This window comes from Lithohypha guttulata (assembly GCF_036872675.1).
Source record: "Lithohypha guttulata strain CCFEE 5908 chromosome Unknown scaffold_1, whole genome shotgun sequence".
Lineage (NCBI taxonomy): Eukaryota > Fungi > Ascomycota > Eurotiomycetes > Chaetothyriales > Trichomeriaceae > Lithohypha > Lithohypha guttulata.
The window spans coordinates 2,190,933-2,205,561 of NW_027042750.1; the positions used below are offsets into that span (position 1 = coordinate 2,190,933).

The 14,629-nt window shown below is 49.2% G+C and overlaps 5 protein-coding genes across 5 annotated transcripts; 2 read left to right on the forward strand and 3 right to left on the reverse strand.

Annotated features, from left to right (window-relative positions):
- Positions 1–1,177: 1,177 nt before the first annotated feature.
- On the forward strand, positions 1,178–4,056 carry BOI2 (polar growth protein; the record flags this gene model as incomplete). Its single annotated transcript, XM_064895175.1, has 2 exons — positions 1,178–1,244; positions 1,298–4,056. The coding sequence occupies 2 exons, from the start codon at positions 1,178–1,180 to the stop codon at positions 4,054–4,056; spliced, it is 2,826 nt and encodes a 941-aa protein (XP_064757862.1).
- A 374-nt stretch (positions 4,057–4,430) lies between these two features.
- Positions 4,431–6,200, forward strand: LTR64_000793 (uncharacterized protein; the record flags this gene model as incomplete). Its single annotated transcript, XM_064895176.1, has 1 exon — positions 4,431–6,200. One exon carries the CDS (start codon positions 4,431–4,433, stop codon positions 6,198–6,200), a length of 1,770 nt encoding a protein of 589 aa, XP_064757863.1.
- Positions 6,201–6,301: 101 nt separating this feature from the next.
- On the reverse strand, positions 6,302–7,452 carry LTR64_000794 (putative secondary metabolism biosynthetic enzyme; the record flags this gene model as incomplete). The annotated part of the gene is made up of 2 exons (XM_064895177.1): positions 6,302–7,195; positions 7,393–7,452. The coding sequence occupies 2 exons, from the start codon at positions 7,450–7,452 to the stop codon at positions 6,302–6,304; spliced, it is 954 nt and encodes a 317-aa protein (XP_064757864.1).
- Positions 7,453–10,910: 3,458 nt separating this feature from the next.
- Positions 10,911–11,936, reverse strand: LTR64_000795 (uncharacterized protein; the record flags this gene model as incomplete). Its single annotated transcript, XM_064895178.1, has 1 exon — positions 10,911–11,936. The coding sequence occupies one exon, from the start codon at positions 11,934–11,936 to the stop codon at positions 10,911–10,913; it is 1,026 nt and encodes a 341-aa protein (XP_064757865.1).
- Positions 11,937–12,309: 373 nt separating this feature from the next.
- On the reverse strand, positions 12,310–13,527 carry LTR64_000796 (uncharacterized protein; the record flags this gene model as incomplete). The annotated part of the gene is made up of 1 exon (XM_064895179.1): positions 12,310–13,527. One exon carries the CDS (start codon positions 13,525–13,527, stop codon positions 12,310–12,312), a length of 1,218 nt encoding a protein of 405 aa, XP_064757866.1.
- Positions 13,528–14,629: the final 1,102 nt, after the last annotated feature.

Here is a 14,629-nt window from a genome sequence, read left to right on the forward strand (position 1 = left end):
CTCGATGTGCTTGAGAATGAAACCTATGTGATATCAACTTCTATGACTGTAGCTTTTTCAGGATCGCAGAGCATCGCTGCTACCGAGGGACGTCGCCAGCGCGGGACAAGGCCTTGATATGGAAGAGTTTCAAGTGCTGGAAAACAAAATGAACGTATCAACTCGTTGCGCAGCACGCGACAGTGATGATGTTAGTAATTGACAATTCACCGCAAACGAGGTAGAAGGTGGAAAAACAGGGCAAGGACGTAACTGTGCCGCACTTGCAGTCAAGACCTGGACTGTGGCAGCAAAGCGGCGCATGCTAGACAGGGAATGATGGCGCGAAGGTAGACGGTGCTGCTGGCCAAAAGAGTAGCAAACGACTTGCATTGATGCCGCCAGTGAGGCCTAAAGAGCCCTCCGAGTCACTGCACTTACTGTACTTTTGCCCAGCTGCACAAATTGACTGCTCGTCAGTGTCCAGATGTCCGAGTTTGACTTGTTTGTGGCTCGTGAGAATTGACTTTTTAATTCCCCAGACCACTTTCGACGAAGTGAGGAGTGGAGTATTCCAGGCGTGCCGGTCCTGCATGTTCAGCGGCAAGCCCAGGCACTGCACACATATCGATGAATCGAGTCAGTCGCTCCAGTTTGTGTGAACTTGAAGGAGGGAATCATTCGGTAATTCCTAGAAGAACAAGAATCTGGGACAAGCACGCCTAAATATTGCCCTGCAAACTGTCTCTGGCTATTTTGCCGCTACGTCTGCCCCTTGCAGTAACACCGGAGCGGACCCGTGGAAGATGATTTGAGATCCGCACTACAACGGCGGACGGACAAGCACATCGGATAGCAATTCCACACACCTGCGTTGGTCTTCGTTGGTGGTAATTGACAACGGATCGACAACGGCCATGATTCACTGCGTCTTAACGTCGCGCAAATCCTGGCTCATCTTTATTTGATCTTGTCACCTTGTACCACCAGACTATCGACTGACCTACTCCTGTGCTGAAATCCTCTACGACGTGCACCCTCACCCCGTCATTACCTGTCTTCGATGTCTTCACAGTCAGGTCTCATTTCCAACTCAGAACCTCACCTACCTCGACGGACGTGGAGATAATACGACCTGGCCCGTGTCTGTTTCTGTTTCTGCGTGAGCATGTGAAGCGGGAACACCCATCTCTCCACCATGGCTTTGTTGCAGAATGGTCTGAACGGACGTGCTTTGCAACCTGGCGACATCCTCCTGGTTATCCGTGCGTTTCCCTTCCACCTGCAACGTTTTTTCACAGTCACTAACTTGACTCAGACGATTTTGATGCTAGAAGCGCCGACGAACTGACTCTACGAAGATCCGAACGCGTCGAACTCATCGACCTTGACGATGGCTTCAATGATGGCTGGTTCATGGGTAGACACCTTACAAGAGGAGGCACTGGTTTGTTTCCAGCCGTCTATACCACAAAAGCACCGCTTGTCCGCCACACCCCAAACAATTCTGCCAGTTACAGTGTCCATAACGCCCCTACCGTGACGAACCAAGTCCCGAGACATCAACCTGCAAACGAGTCAGCACAGCTGCAACCACAACCTCTAACAGATGGTTCATATGACAGCCTGCGCTCGTCCTTACCGACTTCGCATCACACTACCTGTGTCCAGCGCTCTATAGGGGAAACGTTAAACGAACATGAGGACTCCGATAGTCCTGTGATGAATGAGACCCTGAACGTCATCGATGAACATATCACCGATCTCAGTACTCCTCGTCAGACAACTGGCCACCTTCGTGTACACGACGATTCGGAAAGTGAATATAGTAGCCACCTCGATCAACGTTCTTACCTTGCTGGCCCCGAGACTGATGACGAGGACAATGTTGGCCTGGACGAAGTTACAGTCCGCTCCTGGGATCATATCCAGACCTCCCGGCATCTCCGCGATATTGGCGTTGATCCCAAGCACTGCGACATCTTCATCGAGCAGGAAATCTCTGGTGATGTCCTCCTTGACATGGACCAGAACTTTATATACATGAAAGACTTTGATTTTGGTGTCATGGGCAAAAGGCTCAAGACTTGGCACAAAATCCGTGATTTTCAGTGCGAGGTCAAGTCGCACCCTTCATTCTCCAGGAGGACCTCGGACCGGAAACAGTCCATCGGACATATCAGTCGCGCATCCCTGGGCACATCCACTGCTTCCCTACCACGAAATACACCTCTACCGCAACCAATTACCGAAGAACCCAATCACATAATACAGCCTCTGCAGCCTATCCAGGGCTCGAAACGAACCAGCTGGGCAGGAGCAATGCCCACGAATTCTTGGAAACTCGTCGCACCTCCCGAAAGCTCGGTCAGGCCTGAAACTGCAACAACTCGACATTCGAAGCGTCACTCCTCTATTGACTTCGGCGCCCAGCCTGACCTGGAGTTTTCAGCATTGTCCGCCGCATCACCGCAGAATAAATTATCAACCGACAGGACTTGGTCAGTCGCTGGTACTGGCAGTACACAGGCCACAACTCCTGCTTCATCGATCCGTCCGAGTACAAAAGTCGAAGACGCTCGCGCCTTTGCCGGATCACCCAACCCTGTGGAGCAGTCACCACTGGATGTAGATAGAGGCTACTTTAGTGGTAATGAGCTGGACAATCGGAAGATGCGCAACAGGTTAAGCAAAGCCCATTCTCGTCAGACCAGTCTTGGAGACCAGCAATCGAGGCGAACTTCCATTATAAAAAAGCACTCTAGACTAAGTAGTGCTGGATCTGTACGCGAAGATTCTGTTATCGCGCCTTCGGTCGCATCTGACACACATCATGCACCACTCAAGACTGGTAGATTCAGGTCTTCCAGCGCTCGTGTTAGTTCCAACCCATCTTTCATGGTGAGCAGGTCGCCAGCCGTGACAAACCTAGAAAACAACTCAACCTCAAATGTCAGTATCGGGTCTCCTGCTGCTGAAAAGATGAAGATGCAAGATCGGGCACGCAAGCTTATAGGTCTCAGAGCCACCTCAGATGCAATTACCACAGACGAAAAGTCGATTGCCATCAGGACGATTCCTTTCAACGACGACGCCAAGTCCTCTGACCTGCTTGCATCCCCAAATACAGGCGATACTACTCCGTCAGCCACTCCTAGCCTCGAGATAGATACACCAGAAGGCGAGACTGTAGGAAATGCTCTTTTGAAATACACGTCGAGACCAAGAGCGAAAAGCAAGCAGCGCACAAGCGCGTACACCCATGGCTTACTCAAAATACCTCCCTCAGAAGCTCGTAAAACATGTGATCATGCAGGGTGGATGAAGAAGAAGGCTTCAGGGCTAATGACGACATGGAAGCCAAGGCTGTTTGTTCTTCGTGGTCGAAGACTATCTTACTACTACTCAGAAAACGACACAGAAGAACGCGGCATCATTGACATCTCAGCACACAAGGTTTTAGTGGCTAATGACGACCCAATGGTCACTATTCATGCTAGTGTAACAGGCGCTTCAAAAGCTTCCTCCACACCCCGACCGGAGAGTGCGATCGGTTCAATTGTAAAGCCAGCTGCACCAACTGGCGTCTTCTACTTCAAGCTCGTCCCACCAAAGACAGGCTTGTCGCGAGCTGTACAATTCACGAAGCCAGCGATTCACTACTTCCAGGTCGACTCTATAGCCGAAGGTCGAAAGTGGATGGGCGAGATCATGAAAGCGACAATTGAGCACGATCTTTCATCCTTCGAAACGACAAACAAACAAAGAACCATTTCGCTTGCAAAGGCTAGGGCGAGGAAGGAACGGCCACCGGCTCTAGGAGATACGAAGCCGGTAGAAGACCAGGTTGCAAGACCGGAGCTCAGCCAAACGGAGAGCGGGTTAGGCATCGAATTTCAGACCATGTCCACGGATCTTAAAGAGGAGAAGCCAGCTGAAACACTTGGGCTGAAACCACTATCGACCTTGGGTCTGGCATCCAAGACGTCGTTAGCTAGGATTACAGAAGACAGCGAAAAGAGGTTGACAGGAACATTCCCGAACTCAGAAGATAAAGAGAATGTGGTGCATTCCTGAGTTATGTCAAGCAAATCAGCTGGTAAGGACAGGTCGCGGGCACGAACCTGAAAGCATATCTTAAGGCCACGGGTTGAGCGATTGATTGGTTGCCTATAGCCTTTCTGGTCCGCTTTGAGGCACATGTACTTGTTACGAAGATTACGACTGCAGGAGAAAGTAGACCTAGTAGATACATAATAATCTGAGCATTTCACTTCCCGAATTTCGTATAGCTTGACAAGCTTATTCTACACAATCGTCATGGTTTTCTGTGGAGCGACTTTACGCGTCAAAACGCGTCAAAGTCGCGATACACCAGATTCGATGTACTTGGCTAAATGCATAACAGCTACAGATACATCTTCCATGACAGTCCATAATAGACAAGAACCATGGATATTGCGCCCTCTCTTCTTGACACCCCTAGAAAGACCAATCTTCAATGCCAATCAGCAGAACTTCGACTCGCACTAAAAGACTACGAACGGACTTTCACCGAGCAGTATGGTCGCAAACCGAAGAATGCAGATATCAGGAACGATGCCGTGGTAGCAGCGAAATACAAACACTATCAGCGCGTTCAAGACGTGCTTGCTGGCAAACTAGCATACGAGAAGCTCGTTGAGGTCAAAAGCAAAAAGTCTAAGAGCAGGACGGCAACCCATAGCAGGCAGGATAGCGGTTGTGATATTGGTTCTTCGCCACGCAGGAATTTACAGAGCACACCGAGGAAGCGAAGGGGTTCGAATGACGGCGAGGAAGAGTATGGTACACCACAGCCACGAGTACTATACGCTATTGGACCAACACCACACCGTGATGGCAAGGTGTTAGGTCTATTCGACCTACTACAGCAGTCTGCCTCGAAACACAGCTTGTCAGCCACGCCCTCTTCCTCAGCTCGAAAGCGCAAAATAGAAGAACTGTACTTGGACACACCTCTCAGACCTGAGACAACCCGATCGCCTCTAAAGACTATTCAGACACCAAGTGGAAGACGAAAGAAGCACGATGCTACACAAAAGCAGGGAGACCTGCTAGATTATCTCTCTGGAACACCACAAAAAGATTTAAGTCGTGAGCATCGTTTTGGGAAGCACTCTCGTACACCTGTCAGCGAAGGAAAGAAATTCCATCTGAACCAGTTCTTCGCAACGCCAAGTACACGACGCTTTCTCTTTGCTAAAGAGCAATCGACCCCCGAAGCTGCGCGCAAGACACCACTAAGAGATTCTGTGTTGGGACAAGGTATGACGCCGCATAGGGAGCCAGACGCAAAGGCAATGGATGTTACGCCAGCGTATCTCAAGCGAAGCACGAGTTTCAAGGATAGATTGCTAGGTGTTTCTGCGTCGCGTCCGAGCTCGAGTAATGTCCTCAGCAACACGAACGAAAACAGGAGGAGCACCGGTCTTGACAGTGGCCCTCCCACATTGCGGCACTTCAGATCTAGCACAAACAATGTCCTTAAACATCTCGAATCCGAACCCCCATCATTTCACAATATCCATCATCCAGCGTCCGAGGATGCGGACCTCGAAGACCATGACGACGAGCTCGACGCCCTACGAGACCTCGAGAACGACTCTGCGACCAACGTCCTCGTGGATGATAGTCAACTTCCAGATCATTTTGACTTTGGGTCTGATATGGACGAATTAGATGCTCCTCCCAAGCAGGAGAAAGATGATGTATTAGCACAGCAAGCGATAAAGCCGTATAAGAAGAAAGGGCAGAAGAGGACTACTCGACGAGCGAACATACGGCCTGTACCTGTTGTGCAGGGGAATCTTTCTGTTGAGCCGAAGTTTGTGGCTGTGGAGGATAGTGATGACGATGAGGATGACGAGGCGGTTGAGGAGACACAGTTACGGGATGGTGATAAATTTAATGATGATGATGATGATGTCTTTGAGCAATATGACAGTGACGATGTGCATGTGCCTAATGGTAATAGTGGTAAGCTGAAAAGTGGGAAAAAGGACGGGAAGAGCAAAGATGCTCAGAGAACTGGTACTATTGGTGAAAAACGCAAGAAGCAAGCTGGAATGATCAACCCGAACGCGCAGTCCCATACGAATTATCGCAGTCTCAAGATCAAGAATAAGAACTCGAAGGCTAAAGGTGCAGGATCTGGGAGATTTAGGAGGTCAAGAAAGTAGCCAGCAGCGAATTGTGGTACAGCAATTGAGTATTCCTTCTCTCGTTCAATGCACACGAGATTGATGGAGCTAAGAGCAAGATCCTACCACGTTGACTGCCCTCATAACTTTTCGAACGTAGGCGTCTTTCGCCGCAGACCACTGAGCATGGCTCGTTCCACGTCACTGCTTTGCAGCATACCGGCATTCCACACAGCGGTATAGTTCAAGTTGTCTTCGACCGTCCTTCCCCAAGCAGCATCGAGAATATTCTTGGTGCCTTGGACCGCGACAGGACTCTTCGTCACTATAAGCTTGGCAAGCTCCAGACCTGCTTCAACAAGTTGTCCCTTTCCACCCGAAACGACCTTGCTGACAAAATTGTTGTGAAAGGCTTCATCTGCGCTAAAAGGTCGAGCCGTGAGACAAACCTCCTTGCAGAACGACGTCAGACCGATGACCTTGGGCAGCCTCGATAGCGTGCCAACATCTGCAGCCAGACCAATATCTACCTCCTTCACACAGAACTTGGTGTCAGTGGCGCAAAACCTGATATCGCACGCACTGCTCAGGTCAATGCCAAGACCATAGGTGTAACCATGTAACAGGGCAATGGTGGGCTTCTCGCATCGAGCCACCGTGCTTATGACGTCTTGAAGCTCGAGGATATGTCGTCTTAGGTGTGTGGCCTTACGACTTGCATCTGAATGGCCTGTGGAAGAGAGTGCCGAGCTGGATGGATCAGAGGCTGCTTGAACGTCGAGCCCAGCAGTGAATGCACGGTCTCCGGCGCCGGATATCAGAATTGCCCTAGTTTCCGGATCATGTGAGAAGAAGTCGAAGAGCCCTTTTAGCTCGTACCACATGGGGTTGTAGAAGGCATTCAGCTTGGCTGGCCTGTTGATTTCGATGTGGACAACATATGGTGCTGGTGAGGTGACGTTGAAGTGAGGAGCTTTAGGAGCCTTGTCAATCGACATCTCGCAACTTCTTACCAGGTATGTTTGCGGTCCTGCCTTGATTAGGATGAAGGTGAATATTTAGAAGTACAGAAGGTGTTCAACCCTGTGAACTGTATGCAAGAACGTGAAAATATCACCTAAGTCTTATCGGAAGAGGATGATTACAATGGTGCAGATCAATGTGAGGGAGGACACAGCAAAGGACTGGCGAGGAAGGAGCAATCCTCGCGCTGCTTCCTGCTCGTGCTTACCGAAGAGGTATCGTCGTGCCTGCCGAGGTAGTTTTCCAATGTCACGTGAGGGACCACCATCTGCTGTGCTTTCTTCAAACTGATTCCATAATCTGTCCTTCTATGAGCAAAACAAAATCATTCAGAACATTTACCGCTTTCGAAGCAGTGCTGAAACAGTGCGAGGAACGCGGTCATCATTCAGCTTCCATGTGATTCTGTTAGATATACATGAAATCAATCGACGCAGTGTACATCTCGTCTTGCTACGCATTTATCAGTCAGCCAGTAATTTTCCGTGCTCAAGTCACACAATATGAAACCTGCACACGATCTCAACTCATGCTTGTTACGGGTTCAACTCTGACGCTGCTTCGGCTATAGAGTTCGTTCTAATTGCGTAAAGTGCGCAAATCCAAGCTCAATTGTTCCGCTGTTTACGTTCAAAACAGCCAGGACTAAGAAATGACCCAGGACAGCGGTGCTTATGCATGCACAAGATGCTGCGACACAAGCAGGACCCTAGTATATCTCTGGGTGCACCATTATCTTGACCTGTCAGAAGGCTAGGATCACATCACTATGTACGATACAATGCAGGTACTGCACAGGCGTCATCCTGGTCTCAGGGGTCGTTCTGCACTGTTCTACTTGGGTCATCTCAGTTTGTTACAGAGTCAGCTGAGACCACAATTAATGAAGCTGCAATGATCTACCTTGCATGGTAGCAGGACATGCATCCTAACAGATCATATTCCAAGATCAACAGCCCGGCTTTCCTCGAAGAGATTCTTTAAGCGATGCCACCACCGACAGATTAGCCTTTTTGCATGCCATGCTGTACAGTGATGGCTAAGCAATCATGAGCCTGGACATGAGTGGTGACGGCATGAGTAGCATGCCAAATCTACCATGTTACGACCTTGGACCTTGTGATTAGGCGATTTGCCACGTGCTGACTGTACTTCTTTATATGGCGTTATTCGTCGTTGGTCAAACAGACTCAAAATCAGTACGTCGACCATACCGACCAAATGGATCATACCACAGACTGTACCTACTTGTTCTGAGCAACCACACCTACTCGCTGGCTACACCGTAAACATGTCTATTATTTGTTGCCAGTCGTCACTATTCAGGAATACTACAGCAGGTTCTCGAAATATGCCTATTCATTCACAACAAGCATGTAACTTTGGCTATAAAGATGTCAAGGAGTGCAATTTGCTTCCCAAAAATTCTGCCTGTAATTCTTGCTCAGAGACCTCTACTTCTTCAACGACCGTCAGAAAGCATATCTTTTTGCCTACAGTTATCTGTCAATCACGACACTTGACAGCTGAAGGTTGTCAAAGGCTCATTCCGACACAGCTCGCATACACCTTCAAGTCGAAACAAGCAACATGAATCGCTGCGTCACGTGCAACACGTTTCATGTTGCGAATTGTCCTTCCTGTGGCTCTCATGCAAGGTAGGTACAATTTCTTCCAATTATGACAACTATAATCTACGCTCAGATGACTGTTCTCTAACATTGGACCTGTGACATTAGGACTGTCACGAGTTGCAGGAAATGTTGCGGTGAAGGCTTTGTGTCTGTGCCCTGTCCTGCACAAGCTCAATCATCGTCAAATCGCTCGCAAAACCATGCGGGCATGGGGAAACTTTAACATATGTAGAAATACGGGATTCGGGTTCCAGGAGCGATCGGAGTAGCCAGGCGGTGCTCTTGAATGACGAGAAATGAAGCACAAGGCCATACCGAGACGATGTTACCACATCAATTTCAGCTTGATTGGTACGACGAGGAAGCAAGGTCTTGCAATTATGAATGAGGAATGAAGGCAGAATACAATACTTATCTTGGATCGTGCTCAAGAATACTTTTCAATCGAAGATTTTGTGTAACAGGGCTGTCTTCGATACAGAGATTGAGATGGTATCCTTGCAGAATCGTACGTCATCGACTCATGGCATGAGAAGGCCAATCGCTGTACGAATCGTTCGCGCCGATTCCTGGTAACGAAGTTTGTGTCGCTGGTTGGCAATTGTATGCACTGAATCATCCACAGGCTGTTGGTTATGACCCTACCTTGTGGACAAATACTCATCTAGACTCCCGCAGCTGCGTCCTAGCAAACTTTAGAACGTTTTGCTAGACGACAACAGATCAGTCCGAATACACAAAAACACCAAACTACGTACGCTTTTGCGAAGAAGCGGAGAGCGGACCGAGCAATATTAGTCTAGACCCTTGGACGTGTCGATCGAAACTGAAAACTTGTGTGAATTCGTGAAACGATACACCTGGTCATGTAACCTACAAATACAACATAGCCTGCTGCGATTCTACATTGGGGTTCCGAATTATGGACTCAGGCTTGAAGCTCGGAAAGGCGTCGCAAGTCATATAGCAAGTACCGCTACCCGAGACATGACTCAATCCATCTCAAAGCTTTGAGTATCCTGAGACAATTATTGCATGTGGTGTGATGTACCTGTTGTGCACACGATGATACAGGGCTGAATCCACGCAATGTTGCGCAAAGAGGCTGTATGTGGACCAAGAGAGAGACAACAGATCCTCTTGAGTTCCTCTTTGGAATTGGCACACGTTTCGCAAATTTCAAAATGCCTAACAGAGCCACACGACCAACATCTATTCTTGGCGACCGGTTCGTCCTAGTTTGCGTGGTATCTCCATTTTCCGGCTCCTATGTTGATCTCGTGCGAGCAAAGCTGCAAGATCAATAACATCGGCTCCGACCAGGGTTCTAGTAGCTGCAGCTATACGCTTCCTTCGGTTATGTCGGTACGAGCATACTGCACGATATGTAGATCCAAGTTCGTCGGAACCCAAGCGAGGGTGTCCGCCAAGGCCATCACGCTGTCACTTTGACTGATGGGTATCTCGCTTGTGACAATTCAACGTGCATGGAACTGATCTCGACAGTTGTTGAAGTATTTGTATTGTATGTTAGCAGCAAGCATTGATGCGACTCGACGATTTTGGCCTCGATTGTACAGCAGAAGAGGACAACAAGTGTCCTTTGTGCGAGCACGGAGCCACTTCTGCTTCGAGTCTCTTCGTTTGCTACTATGACAGATGACCAATGACCTCGCATGAGTGGCAGGTCTTCACGATCGCCTCCAGGCTCGAGACCTTGTGTGCTGAGCTAGAAAAGGGACGATGCCGTCTGGTTGCAGACAAGAACGGAGACATATGTATGGTCTGCAAAGCAGGCAAGCCACAACTTGAAGATGAGGTGTGGTAGCGAACGGATCGTTTCTCCGTCGCATCATTGCACGCTACAAATCGCTCGATAACCCAGGCAACCCAGCGAGCCTATCGAACAACCTTGTCTAGCGAAAATGTGACTGATATGGGAGTTTGTGTGGTACATGGTGGAATAATTATTTCTATTATCTATTGTGGTTCCTCAACCAGCACAACCCAGCATCGGCTTTCCCCTTTTGCACATCAGCAGCACGAATGAAGAGGACGGCCCCGAACGCCTCAAGCACCAATACAACATTACTCAAAAGTTCTCAAATCGCTCTTTTTCCTCACCATCCTTTGCCAAGAAATCCACAGTCCACCTCCAAAGATCTTCCTGCTTCATCTTGTTATGGCTGTCCACCGAGCTGTCAATCGCTCTCGCACCTTCGAAATATTGCCCACTACTCTGCATAGCATCTGGTCCTTTCTTGCTAGCCAGAAAAGCCAAATTCTTTCCCGAGTTCTGCGGTAAGTGTACGTTCTGTGAACGGATGGCCAGTTTCAGAAGCCATAGCATTCGGGTAAGAATATGCGTCACCAACCACATGACTACTGGACCCATCTCACGTGCCAGACCTGTTCCGGGCATCAGGCCAGGGTCCATCGCACAGACAGTCCAGTTTGAGCGACCAGCCTCTCTCGCTTTCTTCAGTCTTTCCTCGAGCGCATATATGAACAGCACATTCACGAGTTTGCTGCTAGAGTACCTCTGAAATCCTCCCTGGTTGACCTCGTACCCATTCTTGTCGGCAGGGTGTGCGAGCAGCTCCGCAGTTTCGTACTTGGCGTCAGGGAGACCAGTCTTTTGTGCAGGGTCGTGTACACCAGATGCAACAAAGACTATACGAGCATCGGTGGTCATGTGAGGTTTCAAGAGGTATAGGAGCAGGGCATGCCCTAGATGGTTGACCGCAAAGGTCATTTCGACACCATCAGACGACAGAGTGATTTCTTTCCCTTCGTGAAATTGAACACCTGCATTGAGAACTAGAGAGGAAACAGGTGGATATCCCTGAGCTGCAAAGTCTTCGACAAATTTGCGGACCTTGGACGTGGACGAAAGGTCGAGAGGTCTAAATCCGATCTGTCGCTCTTTTCTGTTACTTGGGGAGCTATTGCGCTTCTGAACGAGCTCGTCGAGTCTGTCTACGGCATTCTCTTTGTCTGATCGCGCTGAGATGACAATCTTGCTGTTGGGGAAATTGCAGGCGAGCTCGTAGGCTGCCCAGAATCCTAGGCCAAGCGTTCCGCCTGTGACCAGAATGGTCGATGTGTATTGAGACATTTCTGTCTGTGTCGTTGAGTGTATAGTATGTGTAGATTGGCTTTTTGAAAGATGCTTTCCTCAGCGCATAGACAGTCCATAAATACTGAGAGCCTTCCAAGCATTATGCCATTGGAGTCGGGAGAACTACTGACCAGGCGAAGCAGGCACTTCCGCTTTAGGTAATCGTTGTCTCCGAGTTCTCCTTCAAACCAATCACGATTTAGACCGTGCCAAGGCGGAGATAAGTATCGTGCCCGGTTGCTGCCAAGGCTTCAGAGCGAAGTTGGGTGAGGAAGTGATCCGTGTGTTCTTCATATAGCACGTTATGCGCTATGTGCGTGGTACTTCTTCGTGTTGTCGCGTATTTTTCCACAATCACTTGTGTCTGTGACTATCCAGGCTCAGTCCTTCCAGATTTCTGGTCCTTCTTAAGCTGTACGAAATCTTTCAGAAGCTGCGGACTAGACGACACGAAGCAATCCGCAAACACTTCTGCACCTCTCGCGACACCATCATCGACACTCAATGTCTCCCAGTCGCGCATCAAAGCCTTCTGTTTCTGAATCACATCTGCGCGAGCACCCAAACATTGTTGCAGGAAATCCTTAGTCCACGCTAGCATCCTCTTCGTGTCAGAGAATTCTTTCGTGATGAGCCCTGCTTGGTATGCTTCTCTCATGTTCCATTCTTGTCCGGTGAGCAGAAGGTGGCGAGTGCGACCCCATCCGACGATTTCGCAGAGCAATCGTGCTTCTACCACGCTGGGTATACCTAGGAGGACTTCGGGCATAGAGAAGGTGGCCTTGGGAGAACCGACGCGGATGTCACAGCTGGCAGCAATTTCTAGACCAGCGCCGATACATGGTCCGTCTATAGCTGCGACGACGGGTTGTGGCGTATTTCGAATCAGTGAACATAATGTAGATATGCTATTGATGAACTCTTCTGCCTGTTTGTGGTTCGATAGCTGGCCTAGTGTCGTAATGCTTGCACCACCACAGAAGATTGACTTCTCTGCTCGTCTTCCTGTAAGCACTACACCGCAGATTCGCTTCATTTGGGAGATGGCATCAAAAGCTACGGTCAACTCTTCCAGAAGCTCTTCATTAAGGGAGTTGCTTTTGGAGTTACCGAATTCTAGTTCCAGGCCAAGACTGGACTTGTCGCTGCAGACGTGGTAGACTGTGAGGGAAGGTGACAATTGTAGTGGAGGCGGAACAAACTCCTTCATATCCGAGAAGTCCGCTAGACAAGCATCGATCCATCTGTCAACTTCTTCTGTGAAATGGCGCTTCGTCAGTACAGACGAGGCATCGGACGGCACTCTGAGTAAAGCTGGGACATCACGGAGGATGCCAAGCTCGTATCGGGTGCCTAGATGGATCTGGAATATCTGTGCTGTTTTGATGGCATCTCTTTGAATATACTCTGAATCGGTTTTGAACGTAGAGTCGATAGAAGAATTGGTTCTTGACCTTGGTCCCAATTTGATCCTCCTCACGGGTGGAGGCCCGAGATTGAGATGTCGGACCAAGTATAATGAGTGTGTTCCACCACGATCGAAACGAAAGTTTCGAAAGCCGCGTAAGGCATTTCTGTACTTCAACATGACAGAAACATCTCGACCGATAACTGATAGAAATTTTTATGTAGATAGGCACGACAGGTAGTGAATGGAGAGGGAGTGAACACGGCTCGGAAGATGACGAATCAGAGCAGCTGTAGTGGATAGAATCGCGTCTTCACGTGTTAAAGTATGGGTCCTGTTCTTACTCCCTCGTCATGACCATGAGCATCAGTCGTACTGTACACGTCGAAACTCAGCCGTCAGCAGTCTCAATGATTTGATGTCTAGCTTTTACAGAGGAAGTACAGCTGACCCCGAATCGCACAACACAACTCACAACAACCATCCTGCAGATCCGATCCCCTCAGAAACCGAACCATTACTCAAACCTCAAGACATTTCGTCCATTCCGCCCTACCCATCATCATCAAATACAACCACAACCACAAACCCATCCCCCTCAACCACCATGCCCCTCTTCTTCACCCTCTCAACCGTCTTCGGCTCCACAGCCGTCATGCTCGGCGCCTTCGGAGCTCACGGCCTAAAACGCCGCATCAACGATCCCGCACGCATCGCAAACTGGTCTACGGCATCTCAGTACCAGCTCGTCCATTCTGTCGCCTTGCTCGCCACTGCACTTGCACTTCCAGCTCGCTCGCAGCGGATTCCTGGTGCGCTGTTTGTGGCTGGGATGACGATGTTTAGCGGGAGTTTGTATTTGCTTGTGCTTGATCCGCAGAGGTATGGGAAGTATTTGGGGCCAGTTACGCCTATTGGGGGTTTGTGTCTGATTGGAGGGTGGATTGCGCTGGGGGTTGTTGGGAGGAGATTTGTAAGGCTGTGATGGGGAACACTTTTTTGCGTGAAGTCGCTTTGAATGGCAGCTGGTATTGACAGCTAGGGTACCATCATGTCACCAGCAAACTCTGTTGCATTTAGCTAGTCCATTGTCGGGGTCCACTGAGACCAAGTTCTCTTGGTGAAGGCGATAGACCGATATAAAAAAAACTGGAAGGATAACAGCGATGTTGAAAGAATGGTAGATGAGTTGTGTCAAAGTGCAAGCTAAGACTACATGACGAAGAAACTCAGCATCGGAACACTGGTCATAAGGGTGGGTCAAGAAGCGCAATGATGCTCG